The sequence below is a fragment of the Lissotriton helveticus genome, chromosome 11, assembly GCF_964261635.1.
Source record: "Lissotriton helveticus chromosome 11, aLisHel1.1, whole genome shotgun sequence".
Taxonomy (NCBI): domain Eukaryota; kingdom Metazoa; phylum Chordata; class Amphibia; order Caudata; family Salamandridae; genus Lissotriton; species Lissotriton helveticus.
Window position 1 is genome coordinate 1,107,781,646 of NC_136072.1, and position 17,796 is coordinate 1,107,799,441.

At 42.2% G+C, this 17,796-nt stretch overlaps 1 protein-coding gene across 1 annotated transcript in view; it reads right to left on the reverse strand.

Moving 5' to 3' along the window:
• Positions 1 to 2,075: 2,075 nt before the first annotated feature.
• Positions 2,076 to 17,796, reverse strand: part of LOC144790944 (glutathione S-transferase theta-1-like) — a 32,225-nt gene continuing 16,504 nt past the window's right edge. Inside the window, exon 5 of the mRNA XM_078665570.1 lies at positions 2,076 to 2,276. Coding sequence (XP_078521696.1) covers positions 2,076 to 2,276 — 201 coding nt within the window. The remainder of the gene's footprint in view (positions 2,277 to 17,796) is intronic.

Here is a 17,796-nt window from a genome sequence, read left to right on the forward strand (position 1 = left end):
GTTTCCAGGAAACGGTTGAAATTTTTTTCCAGCCAAGGAATGGAATAACTCCACTTACTGGATGGAAAGGGCAATGCATTACATCCAGGTGTGTTGTGTATGGAGGGGAACACATTTTTTCGCAGGGAAATGTTGTTTTCCCCAACGAGAAGAATAACTTTGCATTTACATAGGAGGCTACTACAATGCTCTTTTCCTTTACATTGATTTCTACACTATGTAGAACTCTGTGCAGCACAAATAGGAGCCTGTGGGATTTTGGCATGATATTCCCAGTGGGCTGTCTGTAAATCAGCACCTGGCAGAGCTTTCCAGATGTACTCCTGAAAACGTTGGTGCATAATTTGAGTCGGTGGTTCGTAGTGCTAGGCACCGGTACTTAATTGCCAGCACCGGCTCTAATGACAGTCCACAAGAGGTTGGCGCTATCTGTCTAATTTTGAGTTGAGAACAACAAGAGCTTTAATAAGTACATCTATATTAAAATTAATAATACCTGCAGCTCACGCCATTATTATAGCTTTGGGTGGCCTCGAATAGTCTGAATTGTCACACTTGTAGGAGTGCAATAGTCAGTAGTTGTGTTGGTATTGCCATTTGCAACGCTGACAGGGCAATGGGTGGTACAGGCTGCACTGGCCTTCCGGGAAGGGTGCTGGCACTTTTACTTTTATTTTTTTTACAAATTAAACATCTAGATAGTCCTGGATCACAAAATGGCTACAATTAAGAAAATCACAAGCATTTGTTCCTACAACATTGGGTCATATTGCCAGTGCTGGGCTTTCCCTTAGCCAAAAAACGAATGAATTAATTAAATGAATGAATGAATGAAATGGCATTTATAAAGCGTGATGGCTACCCGGAGGCCTCCCAGCGCTGCGGACAAGTACAGGGGACAGAGCAAGAGGAGATGAATACGGATCTAGAACAGCCAAGTTTTTAAGAGCTTTAGGAAAGAGAAGAGATTTGGCTCTTTCTGTAATTGAAGTGGAAGGGCTTTCCAACCAATGGCACCATTATATGAGAAGGAGTGCCCACCACATCTGACTTTCCTTATTCTGGGTTGTAGGGCAAGAAAAGAGGCAGATGACCGAAGATCTCTCTTCAGTTGATAGGGAGTGATCAGAGATTGGAGAATAGACGGGCTGTTCTTCCAAAAGGCTTTATAGGCCAAGTATATAGCCTTAAACTGAATCCTTTCCCTGATCAGCAGCCAGTGTAAGCACCTTAGAGCTTGTTTAGCAGATTGCCGACGAGGAATATGGAGGAGACTGCGGGCGGCACAGTTCTGAATAATTTGGAGCTTATTGATGGTGTACTCCGGGGCTCCCAGATATAAAGCATTCCCATAATCCAGACGGGAGAGGATCAAAGCTTGGATCATGGTCCTTCTCACGTGTTAAGGGAGAAGGAGACGGACCTTTCAAAGCATTCTTAGTAGGCCGCAGCAGGTCGCAGAAAGCTTCGCTACCTGATGATTAAAAGTAAGGGAACAGTCAAGCCAGAATGTTGTGTTCTTGGCTGACAACAGTTTCTCCAATTGCTATCATAGTCATGGTTCCTTTAAAGGAAAGTTTAGGACTGGAACCATGATGTGTATCAGTGACGCAGATTTGCACCTCATACAATTACTAGAAAAAAGGACGGACGATAGGAGGAGTTAGTACATCATCAAACAGGATTGTACCTTCTAAGAAGTACGAGCTTGGAGGAAGAAAGGCCTGGAGAAACCCCTTGTGCCTAGCTCATAAAGAACTCTGTTCCAGGCTGAGGCATCCAATGAAAGGCCTTCTTACTGGGTCTTACCAAGGGTGCTAGCCCTTGAATTGAAGGTGTTCCTGTGTGACTGGCAGAACAATAGATTACAAATGATTACTGCAAGGTTCGTAACATCCTGAACCTTTTTGGAATGCTTAGAACCATGGATTACAATTGACTATTGCAAGGTTTGTAACATCCTGAGCCTTTTTGGAATGCCTCAATGTTGGCCAGAGTTTTGTTATTGTTATAATCGTCGTATCCCGATACTGGTGCTGACTTAGTTGATCTCTTCTTTGAGGACCTCAACATTTTCACTTGTACAGGTAAGACAACTTGGCCTTCAATGCCGCCGCCGTGGGTGGATTTATGGGTTCCCTTGGCTTTGTCAGGAAATTCATTACGTTCTTGTGCGCCTCCTGGAAGAGCTCGGATCCCAGGGCCTCCTCCACCCGCCCACGCCATGCCTCCAGCAACGGGCGATCTTGGAAGATGTCAAAGCCAAGTGCAAAAGGCTGCATGAAAAACAAGAGATTATCAGTTTGGGTTCAGTTCTGCATGGATTGAGCACTTGCTGTCCAAATCTGTGCATAACCTTGAAAAGAGTGGTCCAAATCTGCTGGGTTTCACTCAGACTGTCACATTGCTGAGGGTGATAAAGTGAGTGCCCGTGGCATAACAAAAATATACAATATTTAAGTGCTTATGCAAACAGTATGGGAGATCTACTGTGTAAAGATCAATAACAGCAAATTATTATTTTATTATTTATATTACCAATACAATAATCCCTTTCTCTGATTGTAGGCAATATAGACTAGTTTGATTTAGTAGAAATAGGTTTTGCCATCAGTAGGAATAACTTCCACCCCCTCCTCAAATGTTTTCAATCTGTCCTGAATTAAAATGTAATTACATTTCAAGATTATAGTTCATTACCAGTTATAGGAAAACGATGTAAACATTTTAAGAAAAAATCTTTAAACCTCAACAAACTGGGATGTATGACGTTATAACGCATACTTTTACTCCGCAGACCATTACAACGCGACTTTTACTCCGCATACCGTTACAACGCATAGCGCCTTGGGGCGCTGGATAGTGGTAAGTATAATTACTATTCTAACTCCAGTCCCCGTGGACCCTAGGGAAGGTGTTGGATAGTAAATTATACTTATCCCCTATCCTAGAGCGCCCCCCAGCGCAATGCGTTGTAATGGTATGCGGAGTAATGGTCGCGTTGTAATGGGTCTGCGGAGTAAAAGATCCGTTGTAACGGGTGTATACCAACAAACTGTATCATACATTACAAAATAATAACAAATCTAAGCACGCAAAACTGAATATTGTTCAAATATAATAATAAAGCATTTTATAAAGTGCATGGTTACACCTAAACGGTGTGTCCCCGCGCTGAGACCTAACCTGACCAGAAAGGGGAGGCTAACAGGGGAAGCAAACCACTAGACAGTGACATCTGACCTAAACAACCAAGTTTTGAGTCCTTCACGAAAAGTCAAATCTGCTGTTCAGCTCCCAGGTTCATCGAGAGGGAGTTCCAAATTAAAGCCGCTAAAGGACCATAACCTAACGCCATGCACCTGCGGTACCATCACTAAGTTGGCCCTGGCATATCTAATATTAAGTGATGGGGAGCAAGTCCCGAGTCTTCCTCAAGATCTTTTGAGTCCAGAAGCATTTTCTCACTACCCTATATATATGGTTCTCAAACATCAGTTTGGGGTCGAACCATACTCCCAAGTTTTAGGTTTTAGATTTGGGGGAAAGGGGTCTGACCCAGGACCTCCAGCCACCAAGCCGATGTCCAGATGGAGGTAGATTTTCCTACTATCAGTACCTCTGATTTGTTGCCGTTCGGTTTAAGACAGCAGCTTGTAATCCAGGAGGCAAATTTTTCCAGGCACAGGGAAAACTGGGATGTAGCCATATTATCATCCTGAGAAAGATTGACAATCAGCTGAGTATGACACAATTTTCAAATCGTGCCTTCTAACTGTAGAACTTCTAACTAAAAATGAAATTATTTTTTAAACAATATTGTTAAATTGGGCTGACTTTAAAATGCCCAATGAATTATTTTCCTTAAAAAAATTCGTGGACAATAGGCTCAAACTCGAAAAAGAAGTAACATGAGATTAAAACAATACTTGCATGAGACTCAGCTTTTCTGTCACGCAAACGGCAAATCAGTCACAGCCCTGAAGCAGCCCCTATAGGGAATGATCCATTCTGCCTCTTCTGGTATTCAATTCAGTGCAGGAAAATTTGCAACCATTCTCTTGCAGTTGTCCATAGAGTTAGATCGCAGCAAGACTGCCCGCTGCCTATCTTGTCATGCTCAACTCATGGTTCAAAAGACTGTCCTATTCTGATTAGCTGTCCAGCTCAAACTGCTGGGGTAAGCTTCAGAGATCTCAATCTGATAAAACTCAGTAGCATAGCTGTACAACTATCCATAATAGTTCCAATAAAATCCATACCTCTGTTGCCTAGCTCTAAATACCAATTGCAATAAAATCCTCACCCCAGTTGCCTAGAGACCTTTCAGGTCACAGTTGGCATTACACATGAAAAATCATTAGGTTCAACACCTCTTGGGTGTTTATCACTGCTACTTCTCGCCTCCTTATTTAAAAAAAGAAAAAGAAAAAGCAGACCTGTCTGCTTTCCAGCTCATTATAGAGAAGTAGGGGCTAGATGTACCAAGCATTTAACAGCCTCAAACACTCCAGTTCAGTGTTTGGAACCGTAAAAATGCTTTTTCCTATGTATTAGTTTCATTTAAAGAGTCGAAATAGTAGGATTCTGACTGGATACCAATTCGGTATCTGGAAGGGGCATATTGTAGGTGCACTTAACAAATATTGAATCAATTTCTTATGTATCAATGTTTTGTGACCGAAATCTGGTTGCAAAACTTTGAAAATGTACAGATTCAAAGGAGGTAATAATGCATTTACAAAAGCTAAGGGGTCCCCTTTGAACATTTCCATTTTGTGATTGTTAAAAAAAAGTTTGTCTAAGAATAGACAGTGGTTTTGGGGACCACTGCCAATTCTTAAAGAAACTTTGAAAGACAGAAAACCTTTTTTTCCTAAATGCAGCCCAATTTCCTTTAAGAAAAACAAGCTGCATTTAAAATAAAATTGCATTATTGAAAAACAGTCACCAGCATGGCAGTCTGCTGGCCCCAGCAGGCCACCATCTCTGGTTGGGCCTCCATTTTTAGTGCGTTGCAATTTGCAAAATAGCTCATTAAAATTCATGAGTGCAATCCACTGCGGTTCGGATTTTTAAGAACTGAATTATTAGTACAAAGTTGGATCTTAAAAGTCTTTGCTGGCCACAATCTGAGACCAATATTTTGCGTCCAGATATCAGTACATCTGGCACATCTGGCACTGATGCGCTGTAGGTTAAAATAGTGACTACTGCACATGTGATTATTGGTACTGGCATAGTGCACTGCTGCCACAATGCTTGCTTCTTAGTGTTGTTACCATGCCCAAAGAAGTTCATGCGGAGTTTGGAGAAAGGATTGGAACAGGAATGGGTAGACTTGCATTTTATGTATGAAAGCCAAAGTTGTTCTAGTATCGTGTTGCAGTAAACCCAGTGCTAAGGCATATGAGGAAAGTGAGGGGCAGCTGACATATACTGGGGCCTGGAGCTTTAGTCAACTTCACCCATGAGGGCTTCTTTTTTTTTGTTAACTAAGCTTTTTTCCATTTTCCATAATCAAGAGTGAACATTCCATGTGTTTCATCAATGGATTCTTCACATGTCTTGTGGTTGAATGCAGTAAAATGGTAGACGAAGTACAAAGATGACAAATCATCAGCTGTGAAGAAACACCGAGTGACACTTGGGCATGGATAGAGAAAAAGTACATTCACATTAGTATAAAGCATATTAGAGATTTGCGGTTACCTTAAATCAACAAGAGAGAACTTGTGGAAGTAACATACGAAAATGTGAGTTTATTAAGCAAGAGAACATGCAAATAGTACATTCTCTATCCCAATAATTAAATATCCAGGTGATGATTAACCATGGTGGGGCGCCGGTGTACGGAGGTGGCACCAAATCCCGGAGCGCCCATTCAACTGAGAATGAGTTTGACAATCTTTTGGGACTCAGTGTTTGGGTTTTTAAGTTTTCTTAAGAGCTCTACGCTGGGGCCTTCTGCCCATTCATCCACCACCAGTATATTATTTCCCTTTCTTGCCCCTCGTAGTCTTCTAGCTTTACTAGGATGGTGTCATTTGCGGTGAACAGACAAAATATTGAGTTGTTTATTTCGAACTACAACAATATCAAGTTTGAAATATCGAGGTACAAGAATATCGACAGCAAGTAAATCATTGCACAGAATATCGACAGTAAGGTAAGAAATATCACTTTTTTAATATCGAAGACAGTAACATCGTTTGTACAAATATCATTGATAATATCGATATTTATATTAATGTTCTGTATTTTAGTATGTTTGTTAAAAGTATGTGATGAAATTTTTTGGTATAAGTGTAGTTTTTCTTTACGTATGTGTTACATTTTTAGTAGTAATTACTTTTATGAAAATTAATTTGTGTGTATTTTAGTTCTGTAGCAGGTTGTGGGTTTGTAGGGGAATAGGGTGAGGAGAAATTTATTTATAATAAAGTATTTTTTTAATGTATTATTATTTATAAATAATGTATTATCAATTAATTATTAATTGGTTATTAATGAATGTTAATTAATTGACAGATAATTATATTAATTGTGTTATTTTCTTAGGAGCGGGTACTGGATTTATAGGGGACTACGATGGGAAGTAATTTAATTATAAAAAAAGGTCAATATTAATTTGTATTACTTACTATTTATAATTAAATTATTAATTGGTTATTCATTTTTATTAATTAATTAATTGATAATTAAATTAATAGTGTTTTTAAGAGTGGGTTTATGGAGAATAGGGTGGGAAGTAATTTAATTATAATAAAGTAAATATTAATATTTATTCATCAGTACTTATAATTTCCTATTAATTATTTAATAATTGGTTATCTAATTTAAATAGGTATGTTAATTTTAACCCTCTGCTATCGAACACTTTTCCTACTGTTGCACTCACTGGAGTGGGAATAGTTATTTTTATTTCTACGCTATCCAACACTTTCCCTACTGTTGCACTCTCTGGAGAGGGAATAGTAAATTTTACCTCTACGCTATCCAACACTTTCCCTACTGTTGCACTCACTGGAGTGAAATAGTAATTTTTACCCCTCCGCAATCCAACACTTTCTCTACTGTTGCACTAACTGGCGTGGGAATAGTTATTTTTATTCCTACGCTATCCAACACTTTCCCTACTGTTGCACTCTCTGGAATGGGAATAGAAATGTTTACCCCTGCGCTATCCAACCCTTTGCCTACACTTGCACTCTCTGGAGTGGGAATAGCAAATGTTACCCCTACGCTATCCAACACTTTCCCTACTGTTGCACTCACTGGAGTGGGAATAGTAATTTTTACCCCTCCCCAATCCAACAAGTTCCTTACTGTTGCACTCACTGGAGTGGGAATAGTAATTTTTACCCCTACGCTATCCAACTCTTTCCCTACTCTTGCGCTCTCTGGAGTGGGAATAGTAATTTGTACATCTCCGCTATCCAACGCTTTCCCTAATGTTGCACTCACTGGAGTGGGAATAGTAATCTTTTACCCTCCGCTATCCAAAACTTTCCCTACTGTTGCACTCACTGGAGTGGGAATAGTAATTTTTACCCCTCCGCTATCCAACACTTTCCCTACTGTTGGACTCTGGAGTGGGAATAGTAAATTGTACCCCTACGCTATCCAACGTTTTCTCTACTTTTGCACTCTCTGGAGTGGGAATAGTAATTTCTACATCTTCGCTATCCAATACTTTCCCTACTGTTGCACTCAGTGGAGTGGGAATAGTAATTTTTACCCCTACGCTATCCAATTTTTTCCCTACTGTTGTACTCTCTGGAGTGGGAATAGTAATTTTTACCCTTACGTTATCCAACACTTTCCCTACTGTTAGACTCAATGGAATAGGAATAGTAATTTTTACCCTTACGCTATCCAATATTTTCTCTACTGAGATGATGTCATCAGTGATCTCATCAGTGATGTCATTTGAGATGTCATCAGTGATGTCACTGACCATGTCATGAATGATGTAATATGTGACATGATCAGCAGTGGATTGCGGGTGCGCGATATATAGTTAGTGCAACTAACTATATATGGAATTTCAATGGTTTTGTGTGAGTAAAATAAGGTTTTTTAAATGCTAATTCCTAACTATATATGGTGTATAACCTATGGTTTTTTCAGTGAATTTTCAAGGTTTTGTAAATGCTAATTCCTAACTATATATGGTCTATAACCTATGGTTTTTTCAGTGAATTTCAATGGTTTTTTAATAGCAAATATCATAAGCTGTCGAATGTCAAGTACGTGGTAAGTAAAAACATTTTCGTGTTTATGCACACTGATCTGCTTTGAATGCTGCCCCCCACCCCTCATTTCTATTAGGAGTACTCTCTCTTTGCAGATAGTGAAGGGTAGTTAACGCAGCCCTTTGCCCCCTTTGTAATCCGTCGTGCCTGCTTCTCTCTCCATTTGATTGATTGTTCTCTTTGGTTCATTCTCTATTTACAAACAAGCACAGAGTCGCAATACTCTGTTTAGTCTTTGCAGATAGCGAAAAATCGTGTAAAAAAACAAAAGGAATCGAGCAAAATCAGTAGGCCACTAATGGGATCTCTTTTTGACCTCGCTAAAATAGAAACATTAGGAACAACCTGTTGAAAATAGCAATGCGTATGTACATAAGCGGCGTTCATTTGTGTTCACAGTACCCCTTGTTGATTGTTTGAATCGAGCATTGAATTGTTCGAAGTTAATTCTCTTAAGGATCTTCTCTGCCTGCAAACGAGGAAGAATAGGAATATTCTCTCTCCCTTTGCAGATAGTGAAGGGTAGGTAACGCAAGCCTTTAACACGTCGTACCTATTTCATTCCTCATTGATTGATTGATTGTCCTAACATTGACTGTTTGGGAATTAGTTCTTTTTGGAGGTATTCCCTGTTTGCAAATAAACGTAGGAAAATCTTTGCAAGTAGTGAAAGGGTACGTAATGCGGACCTTTCTCCCCCGTTGTAATCTGTCATGCCTATCTACTCCCCACTGATTGATGCACCTGTTTCACCCGGACCATTTACTAGAGATACGTCATCTGGCCCGACCAGAGAGCACCCCTAGTGAAAAGGACATATGCAATAATAACGAAGTGATCACTGTATCCTGTTAACAGAAACTTTAGCATGAAACAACCTGGAAAGAAAAGAATAGGAAAACGAAAATCAGTAGGCCACTGATGAACATGAACTTTTATTAAACAACAAACAAAGAAACGATAACATAACGTAATGATAAAACCTATTAATGTCCTAGAAACAAGAAAACGTTAAAATATGCCAGTGGTGAGAGACCAGAAAAACAGTAAGAGAAACCAAATCACCCCTCGCTGTCCCACCGCCTGCCACGCCCAAAAAATCGATAGACTAGGGAAAATGCAAGTCAGTAGAACATCCGCCCCCACTCTGGAAACTTCCAAGGTGGGGCAGGGTTCCGACTACGCCCAGCCGGGAGCAGCCCATATAAGGCAGGTCCTGCTGCCACGCCTCGGCCAGGAGATCCTAACGTAGGGTGTAGCCGGAGGAGAGGCCGAGGCCAGCGGGACCCGGCCAGGGGATTGCCTTTACAACGCTGAACAGTTGCAGGGGGGGGGGAATGTCTCCTCGACCCTCCCCTCTCTCTCCCAGTCCGGCCGCGGTGGCCCTTGAGAGTTGCAGGTAGTCCCGCCACATGCTCTTCCGGTCCGGCCACCAACGGTCGGGGGGCCGAGGCCGACGGGATCCGGCTGCAGCCGATAAACCAAGAAACCCGTTCATGGGGCCAGAGCCAGGGGCGTCCGGCCGACATCTACCGGAAGCCCGGCCCGAAGACGGACGGGACACTTCTTCTTTCTTGAATAATGGCTGCGACAACACTGGGGGGGGATGTCTTGCACTTGCCTCCGACCCCCCCCCCCTCGTCCTCATCGCCTGGTCCGGCCATAACAAATCTCAAGCGAGACGCCGTGGGGTGCACTGGGAGGGAGAGACGGTGCGAACAGGCCTCTGCCGCCTCCCCAGGTGGAGGCTTCCCAGCTGCACCCTCAGCGCTCCAGGCGCCCGGAAAAGGGTTCTTCCACTGTGGCCATGCTGCAACGTCTCGCCCGGCAGGGTGGAGCCCGTCCGCTCATGTGACCCCGCGATCGCCGGTAGCTGCCGAACTCTCAAAATGGCGGTCGACCTGGCAAGAGCGGGCCCAGCATAAAGAAATGGCCCGGTCACTGGTTGACTCCACCACCGTAGTCCTCCACGACCTTGAAGATTCTAGAGGAGCCGCGGGAGTCTCCGACCCCCGATGGGGAATGACTGCCATGATCGCCCGTGGAGTGACGAAACTGTATCCGCGGGACGTCGGTGCTCCCATGCTGGCGCCAGCCTCACTTTGAATTACTAGAATCCTGCAGACCTCACTTCCGGTGAAAGCACAGTGTGACCCGGTAGGAAAAATTATTGCACCCCCTCCCCTTTTTGACTGATAGTTCAAACCACCGATCCTTTCCTTTGCCCTTTTAACGGAACTTTGGACTGCCTCCCCCTCTTTTACATTTTCTAGAGAAAACAAAACATTAACCACTACATTAGCATAGCAGTTGACACCAGAACTGTGTGGTGCCTACTGGACTCACTCACCCCCGCGGCGCCCCACGCCGTTATTTGCTGGGCGGCAACTTACTAGACATCACCTTCGTGCCATCTAGATTTCAGCGCGTTCTGCTGCCTTGGAACTATTCGCACAACAGACCGCTACTGACAAGAATATTTCATTATTGGTGCTGTCAATTTCAATCAATCTATTGGATAATTCAAAAGAAATTGCCACGGTCTCTTCGTTGTTTAAATGTTTTTACTGTTTTTGTTTTGTTGTATATATTTATATGTTATTAAAGTTTTATATTCCTACTACTTTGTTGGAGTGCTATATATTTTTAATGTGACACATAATTGTAAAAACTTTGATGTACAAAGAGTCATTCCTGGAATCTTCCGCTTCAGGCTCGGTCCCCTCCCCAATCACAATACAGGATGGTTTTCAGATAGTAGGAACACGTGTGGTGTGACGGATCTCATCGGGTGTGGGCCTTGATCTACTATAACTCCTTTGAAGAGGGGTGATTCTTTACAGCTGGGGCCATAAACTACATCTGCAGGGCTAGCTGATAGCCTGGACAATCGGACACAGAGGAAGAGGAGTGTCAGAGGGTGCGGTAGTGAATAGGGCGAAAGGGAGGTGTCGGGCGGGCACAGAGTGTGATTCTCAGGGAAGAGCAGCGCGGATGGGGGGAGGTTTATTGCCCATGCATAAGACAGGGAGCGGTGGTGACCAGTGCCTGGGGAAGATGCTTGCGTGGGTGAGGAGCCATGCTACGAATCGACAGCGTGCAGAGAGTGGGTCTGGTCAAGACATCTAAAATGGCTGCCGTGCACGACAAAAGTGTGGCATTTCAAAAAAGGCAAGATGGCGCAGACAATGTTTTTCAACACTTCCTCATTTCCTTCGAATCGAACGTTAACAGACGTTGGGGCATATTACCAAAGTTAAGCGATATTTATCGCTAACGATGCTTACCAACGAATTTTTTACCACTAAGCATCGTCAGAAATTATCGAAGATAAACCTTGCTATTATCAAGGTTTATCGCAAATGCGATAATAAACGGCCGCAATGCATGAATATCGCTAAAAACTCAGCGATATTCATGCATTACCGAGCTAATGCTCTTAGCCATGTTATCCACCTCCCATTGGATAACATGGCTAAGAACTGCTCAGGGCAGGTGTTACTTTTTGGAGATATTCGCGCTTAGCGCGAATATCTCCAAAAGTTGGTAATAGGAGATAGATATCTTGCATGTTGTAATGCAAGTTATTGTGGTATATGGAACTCATACCATAATCTCTCAGGAAAGCAGAAACTGATCCTTTTGGGACCGCCTAAAAAGGCCTAGGGGGTGAGGAGTACTCTACTTTGCCCCCTTTTCACGTTCCGAACTATTTTATTTTACTCTCTTCTGTAATTACACAAAATAGCAGCGATAAGATGCATCGGAGACACACAGTGAGAGAAAGGAGGCCGGAGATGAAGAAGAGATGTCAAATACACATTGGAGATAATATAGTGGCAGAAGGGAAGTAAATATGAGTAAACTTACCATGTAACATAAAAATGTTGCACTCTATACTATAAGTCTCATTTTATACTACAATCACTTCGCTACAACCTCATAAATTAAAAATAAAAATGAATAATGTCTCAAACAATTTTTGATTTCTAAATATAAATTTATTCTTCAGAATTTTCTAAATTTGAAAGAACTAGTAACATGTCCTCATCAGCAATGTCCTCATGAAAAGTCTCCAATGATGATTCTTGTAACTCTATGGTCTCCAAACACTCGATAAATTCGCCATCAAGAGATTGATCAAAAAAATCATTCAAGTCATCTCCTCCTTGTGACAATATTTCATTATTGGTGCTGTCAATTTCAATCAATGTAGTGGAATCATTCAAGTCATCTCCTCGTGACAATATTTCATTATTGGTGCTCTCAATTTCAATCAATGTAGTGGAATCATTCAAGTCATCTCCTCCTTGTGACAATATTTCATTATTGGTGCTGTCCATTTCAATCAATCTAATGGAATCATACAAGTCATCTCCTCCTTGTGACAATATTTCATTATTGGTGCTCTCAATTTCAATCAATGTAGTGGAATCATTCAAGTCATCTCCTTGTGACAATATTTCATTCTTGGTGCTGTCCATTTCAATCAATCTAATGGAATCATACAAGTCATGTCCTCCTTGTGACAATATTTCATTATTGGTGCTCTCAATTTCAATCAATGTAGTGGACAATTCAAAAGAAATTGCCACGGTCTCTTCATTGTGAGCCATTTTATTTTGAAATTGCTTGCTGTAAATTGCAGAAAAAAATAATCACTTTCATTTATCGTTTTTAGTAATACATAATATAAAACTAACTTTATCATGTATTTAGTATAACAGAAGGACTGCAAATAAATAACAGAAAACATTTTTCAAATTATCTTCAAGTGTACAACATAGTTCCCCTTACAAATTAACAACTCACCTTTTTAAAAGTAGGAGAAGTGTTAGTACTGTGTAAATCAAACACCAGAAATTCACCACCAAAAATTCCTCACAAATGTACCTCAGACAGTAGTATCACAAAATGGCTGTGGTTTCCTCTCATTTGAAATATATACATAACCAATTAACTTTCATCACACACAAATACAAAACCAAAGTAACATTTTAATTGGTTCTAAATTTCAACACTTTCAAATGTGTTTTCCCCATGCAATTTTCCATAGGACATTTACATACGTCTACAGCCTGAATGGCTGAACGGAATTAAACCAAACTTGGCAAAATGGTACATCAAACCTAAGAGGTCAGGAAGGATCTACTATGCCCCCTTATGGTCATTTCCCCCTTCGCTTTGGCCTCCTCTTGTCTCTCAATCCTACCGAGAGACAAGATGGCGGCCGCTACGGACTGTTTGGAATGTTGACAGACGCCGGAGAACCAATCAGCTTCGCAAAGCTCCGTAACGCAAAAAGTACGCGAAGCGGAGCGCTGTTACAGATATATATCTTTTTTTGAACGTTAATTTCTCAAAATCCACTGGAGCACATATATTGAGACCTAGCAAAGGCACATCGGGCTACCAGTCCCTAATATTTTGCCAAGTTTCGTGCAAATCCATTCAGCCGTTCGATTATTATTATTATTATTTTTTTTGCCCCGCGGGGCCCTTTTAAAACCTCCACATCAAACCTAGGGGGTCAGCGAGGATCTACTATGCCCCCTTATGGTTATTTCCCCCTTTGTCTTGGCCTCCTCTTGTCTCTCGATCCTACAGAGAGACAAGATGGCGGCCGCTACGGACTTTTTGGAATGTTGACAGACGCCAGAGAACCAATCAGCTTCGCTTCACAAAGCTCCGTTGCGCGAAAAGTACGCGTCCTGGGACGCTGCCTGGTCCGCTGTTACAGATATATATCTTTTTTTAAACGTTAATTTCTCAAAATCCACTGGAGCACATATATTGAGACCTACAAAAGGCACATCGGGCTACCAGTCCCTACAATTTTGCCAAGTTTCGTGCAAATCCATTCAGCCGTTCGGGCTAAAAGTGAGGCCAACCGCCCTATGGAAAACTCAATGTTAAAAACACGTTTTGGGACCCCCCTTTTTTCTCGGCCCCCCCTTGACGAACCCCCCCCCAAATTTTCAAGGGCTGCTCAGAAACAAAATGTGCCATTTTCCTGAAAATTTCAGCCAATTCCGTCCACAAACGCCAAAGTTATTAGACATAGAATTTTCAAAAATCCCATAGAGAAAAAATCCTAACTATATATACCTACTGGCGACCGCCAGTAGGTAATATGTGTGTATTTATAATTTATTAAGTTTTAACAATGTATAAGTTATAACAATTATTATTTATATAAATATTATTAAGTATATATTATATTTTATACATATAAATGTTCAATTTATTTTTACATATGTATTACTTATAATTTTAAACATTTTCTAATAATTGAAACTTTTTTATTATATGTATTATTTACTTTATTTTACATTATTTTAAACAGTAAAAAAAATGAATATTTTTAACAGCAGTATTTTTAACAATTATATTTTTTTCAATATTTTTGTTCTTACCATTCTGTAGCTAGGACTTTGATATTCTGGACATCGACATTTTTGCGTCAATATTTTTGTACCTAGATATTCTGACTGTCAATATTCTGTCAGTGATCCGTCATTTTCCATGGGGTCTCGTGCCACTAATGTTTGGAGGGACTTGGTGTCTGTCTGCAGTGTGCTCCGTATGTGTGACTCTGTCACTGATTTTCTTGAGGTCTGCCCGCAAGAGGGTCATTTCCATCACGACTGTATCTATTTTTGGTTCCAGTGCTCCTTTAATTACCTGGATTGCAGCCATGATGTCTTTCAGAGAGGGTTCCGACATAGTGTCTGTGGTAAGCAAAACAGGGCCTGTGCTTCTTCAAATGTTTGTGGAGCTTGTTCAGGCATTGTTGTCATGGCAATAGTGTGCTTGACAATTTTGCTCTGCCGTTTGCCTCTGGCTCCCTTACCCCCGCTCGCACGTTGATGTGTGTAGTTCTGCTCCAACCCTTGCAGGTCTCAAGGGTGTCATCTCCGCTGCTCAACCTAGGTGTTAGGGGGGATCAGCGCCCCCGTCCCTGCAGCCTGTTGGGATTCCTCACTCAACACTCCTTGGCTTGGTCTTCAAGTGGCCCCTTCTAGTTGTGAGGGGGGGGTGTCAGTTCCAGTGTCAGTCACCAAGAGGTTTTTCAGGTGTCTTGAGGAGGGAGGTGTAGAAGGTGGAGAGGTCATGCCCCCCCTCTGGTTGTTGCTGCTTTGGAGACAGCTGCAGGTCGGGGCAGTCTGCTAGGTTATCATCCTGACCGAGGCACCTCCCTCAGGGCATTCACACATGATGTTGCAGCCCTTGTGGAGGTCAACGTAGTTCCAATTACGCTCAGGTGTTCAGTGGCCCGATCGACTCTCCAGCTACCTCTGGGGTATTTATCCTCTGTGCTGTGTCTTGCAGTTGCAAGGGGCCCAATCCTCTTTGCTCCACGGCAGGAGCTCTGCTTTCTTAACTCGGCACTGCATTGATGGTCGCTAGGCCACTGCGGCTCTCCCAGCGTGGCCTGTATCAGCGCCGTATTGGAGCAGCACCTGCAGAAGCAGACAGCACCTCTCACCGACCTGGTCACTTGTGGGGGTCCCCCACCATGGGGCTGAGGTAAGAGTTGGTAACTGGAAGGGGCGGCCTGCCGCAGTGCAGCCTCGGTGCAGCGCACACAGGACCAAGCCTGGACCACACCGCACCGCTCCTCCCCTCCACCGTGTCATTGGTGTCTTCAAGGCTGGTGTGAGTTCCCAGGTATGTCCCAGGATTACTGCTTAATGTTTGGTGGGCTGGGGGTCGCTAGGCAAGGATGATTGTGCAAACTGTGCGGGGGATTGCGATCTAGGCTGTCTGAGACGCACTAGCAAGTAGCCATTTTGCCCGGCCTTCGCCCACGCCCCTACTCCCCAACATTATCTTGGTAGTACAATATCAAGGGAAAAACATTGAAAGGTAAATGCATAAAGGGAAGTATAAATTTACTATTCCCAACTCCACATCCACATACCTTAAAGATATATGTACCGCGTAGCTACGTATATGTGGAATTTGGTATAGAACATCTAGAATTACCAACCTGTCGATATTTTTCTTTTGATATTTTTTCTCGGTATTCTGTCATATCGATATTGTTGGTTTGATATTCAGGTTGCCCAAACCCATGCAGAGAATCAAGAAAGGGGGGGCGATGCTGTCACATTTCCTGGTGTTTCTGATCAGCCTTGTGCCTGAGAGGAGTACAACCTTGAGAGGAGCTAGATATGTCTAAAGAAGTGCAGTTGAAATCTTAAAGGGGAATGAAAGGTTTGATGTTTCCCAGTAGCTTCCGTTGATATCTAGAACACTTGGTGGTTTCCTTGAGATGTACATCGAGAGAAAGAGAGATCTATCAAGACTTGAAGCTGACAGATTTAGCTGAATTCACAGTCTTGAGAAAGATGTTCAGATCTTTTTGTTTTTTGAGTCCAGTCAAGCAGAAATTCTTGTGAACCGTTGGGCAGGAGGAGGAGAAATTCAGTGTCTTAAGTAATACCCCTGAGTTTCCACTGAAACACCTACAGCCAAGTTCAGTAAGGCAGGTAGCAGGGAGCCAATACATCTGAGGTAAAGCAGGATTTCACCATCGTCCTAGTGGAAAGTAATGATACATTTAGTATACACCATGCCAAGGTGCTCAAAATAAAGGTTGACAAGTAGGAATAGAGCCCTGAAGTACTCTGTAGGGCACAGCTGTGGGAGCTGATACGGGATTGCCTATTTTAATACAATTGAATCAGTTGGTTAGGTAAGGTCTAAGCTACTTTAGCCCTGTGCCTTTGATACCCATTCTATCATCCTAAGTGTATAGAGCATTATGGCTGATGGTTCTGGAGTGATCAGGAAGTACTAAGATGCATGATGTGCTTTTGTCAGGAAACATAAGTCTCCTATTTATGATAACAAATTAACCAGATAAGTTCCTTGCTGGGTCTCTCCAGATGTTTGATACAGAGGCAGGCGAGAATTACGCAATCCACAGGTATTATAGTCACCTAGATGAATGGTTATAGATGCATTTACTTTGAATACTAAGTCCATGACAGGTATAGACCAGGCTGGAGTACTCAACGCAGATGGGAGAGGTAACATAGCTGAACGTTTTTAGGAGACAGTGGTGAGTGGGAGCCTCTATAAGGGCCAATTCTGGATCTCTCCAGCTATAGATTACTAAACGAGCCCGTCTACAGGACTGATGGGGTGCAGCAGGAAATGTAAAGCACTCCTTATAGGCACGCCGGTTACAGCAGGAACTCATTTGGGTGAGAAAGATGAACCCAACATTATCATGGGTGCCATGCACAATGAAGGTTCTAAAAATATGTCTAGATCGAGCAAATAGACTTATGTGCAAAGGCGTGTACAGATAAATCGGCACCATAACTTGATGGTGACAATTTGCTTGGTCGTCTAACAGCAGAGAGTTAAATTGGCAGAAAGGAGTAGTCAGATTACACAGCATTTTCAGTTTCAGATGTCCTGTAGTACAGGTGTTGGTCATTTCCCTGTAAGTAGCATTTGTAGGATAGGCTAGCCTGCCCTAAGGGAGGACTTCCTACTAAAAGTTTCCAATTTCTTTAGACAC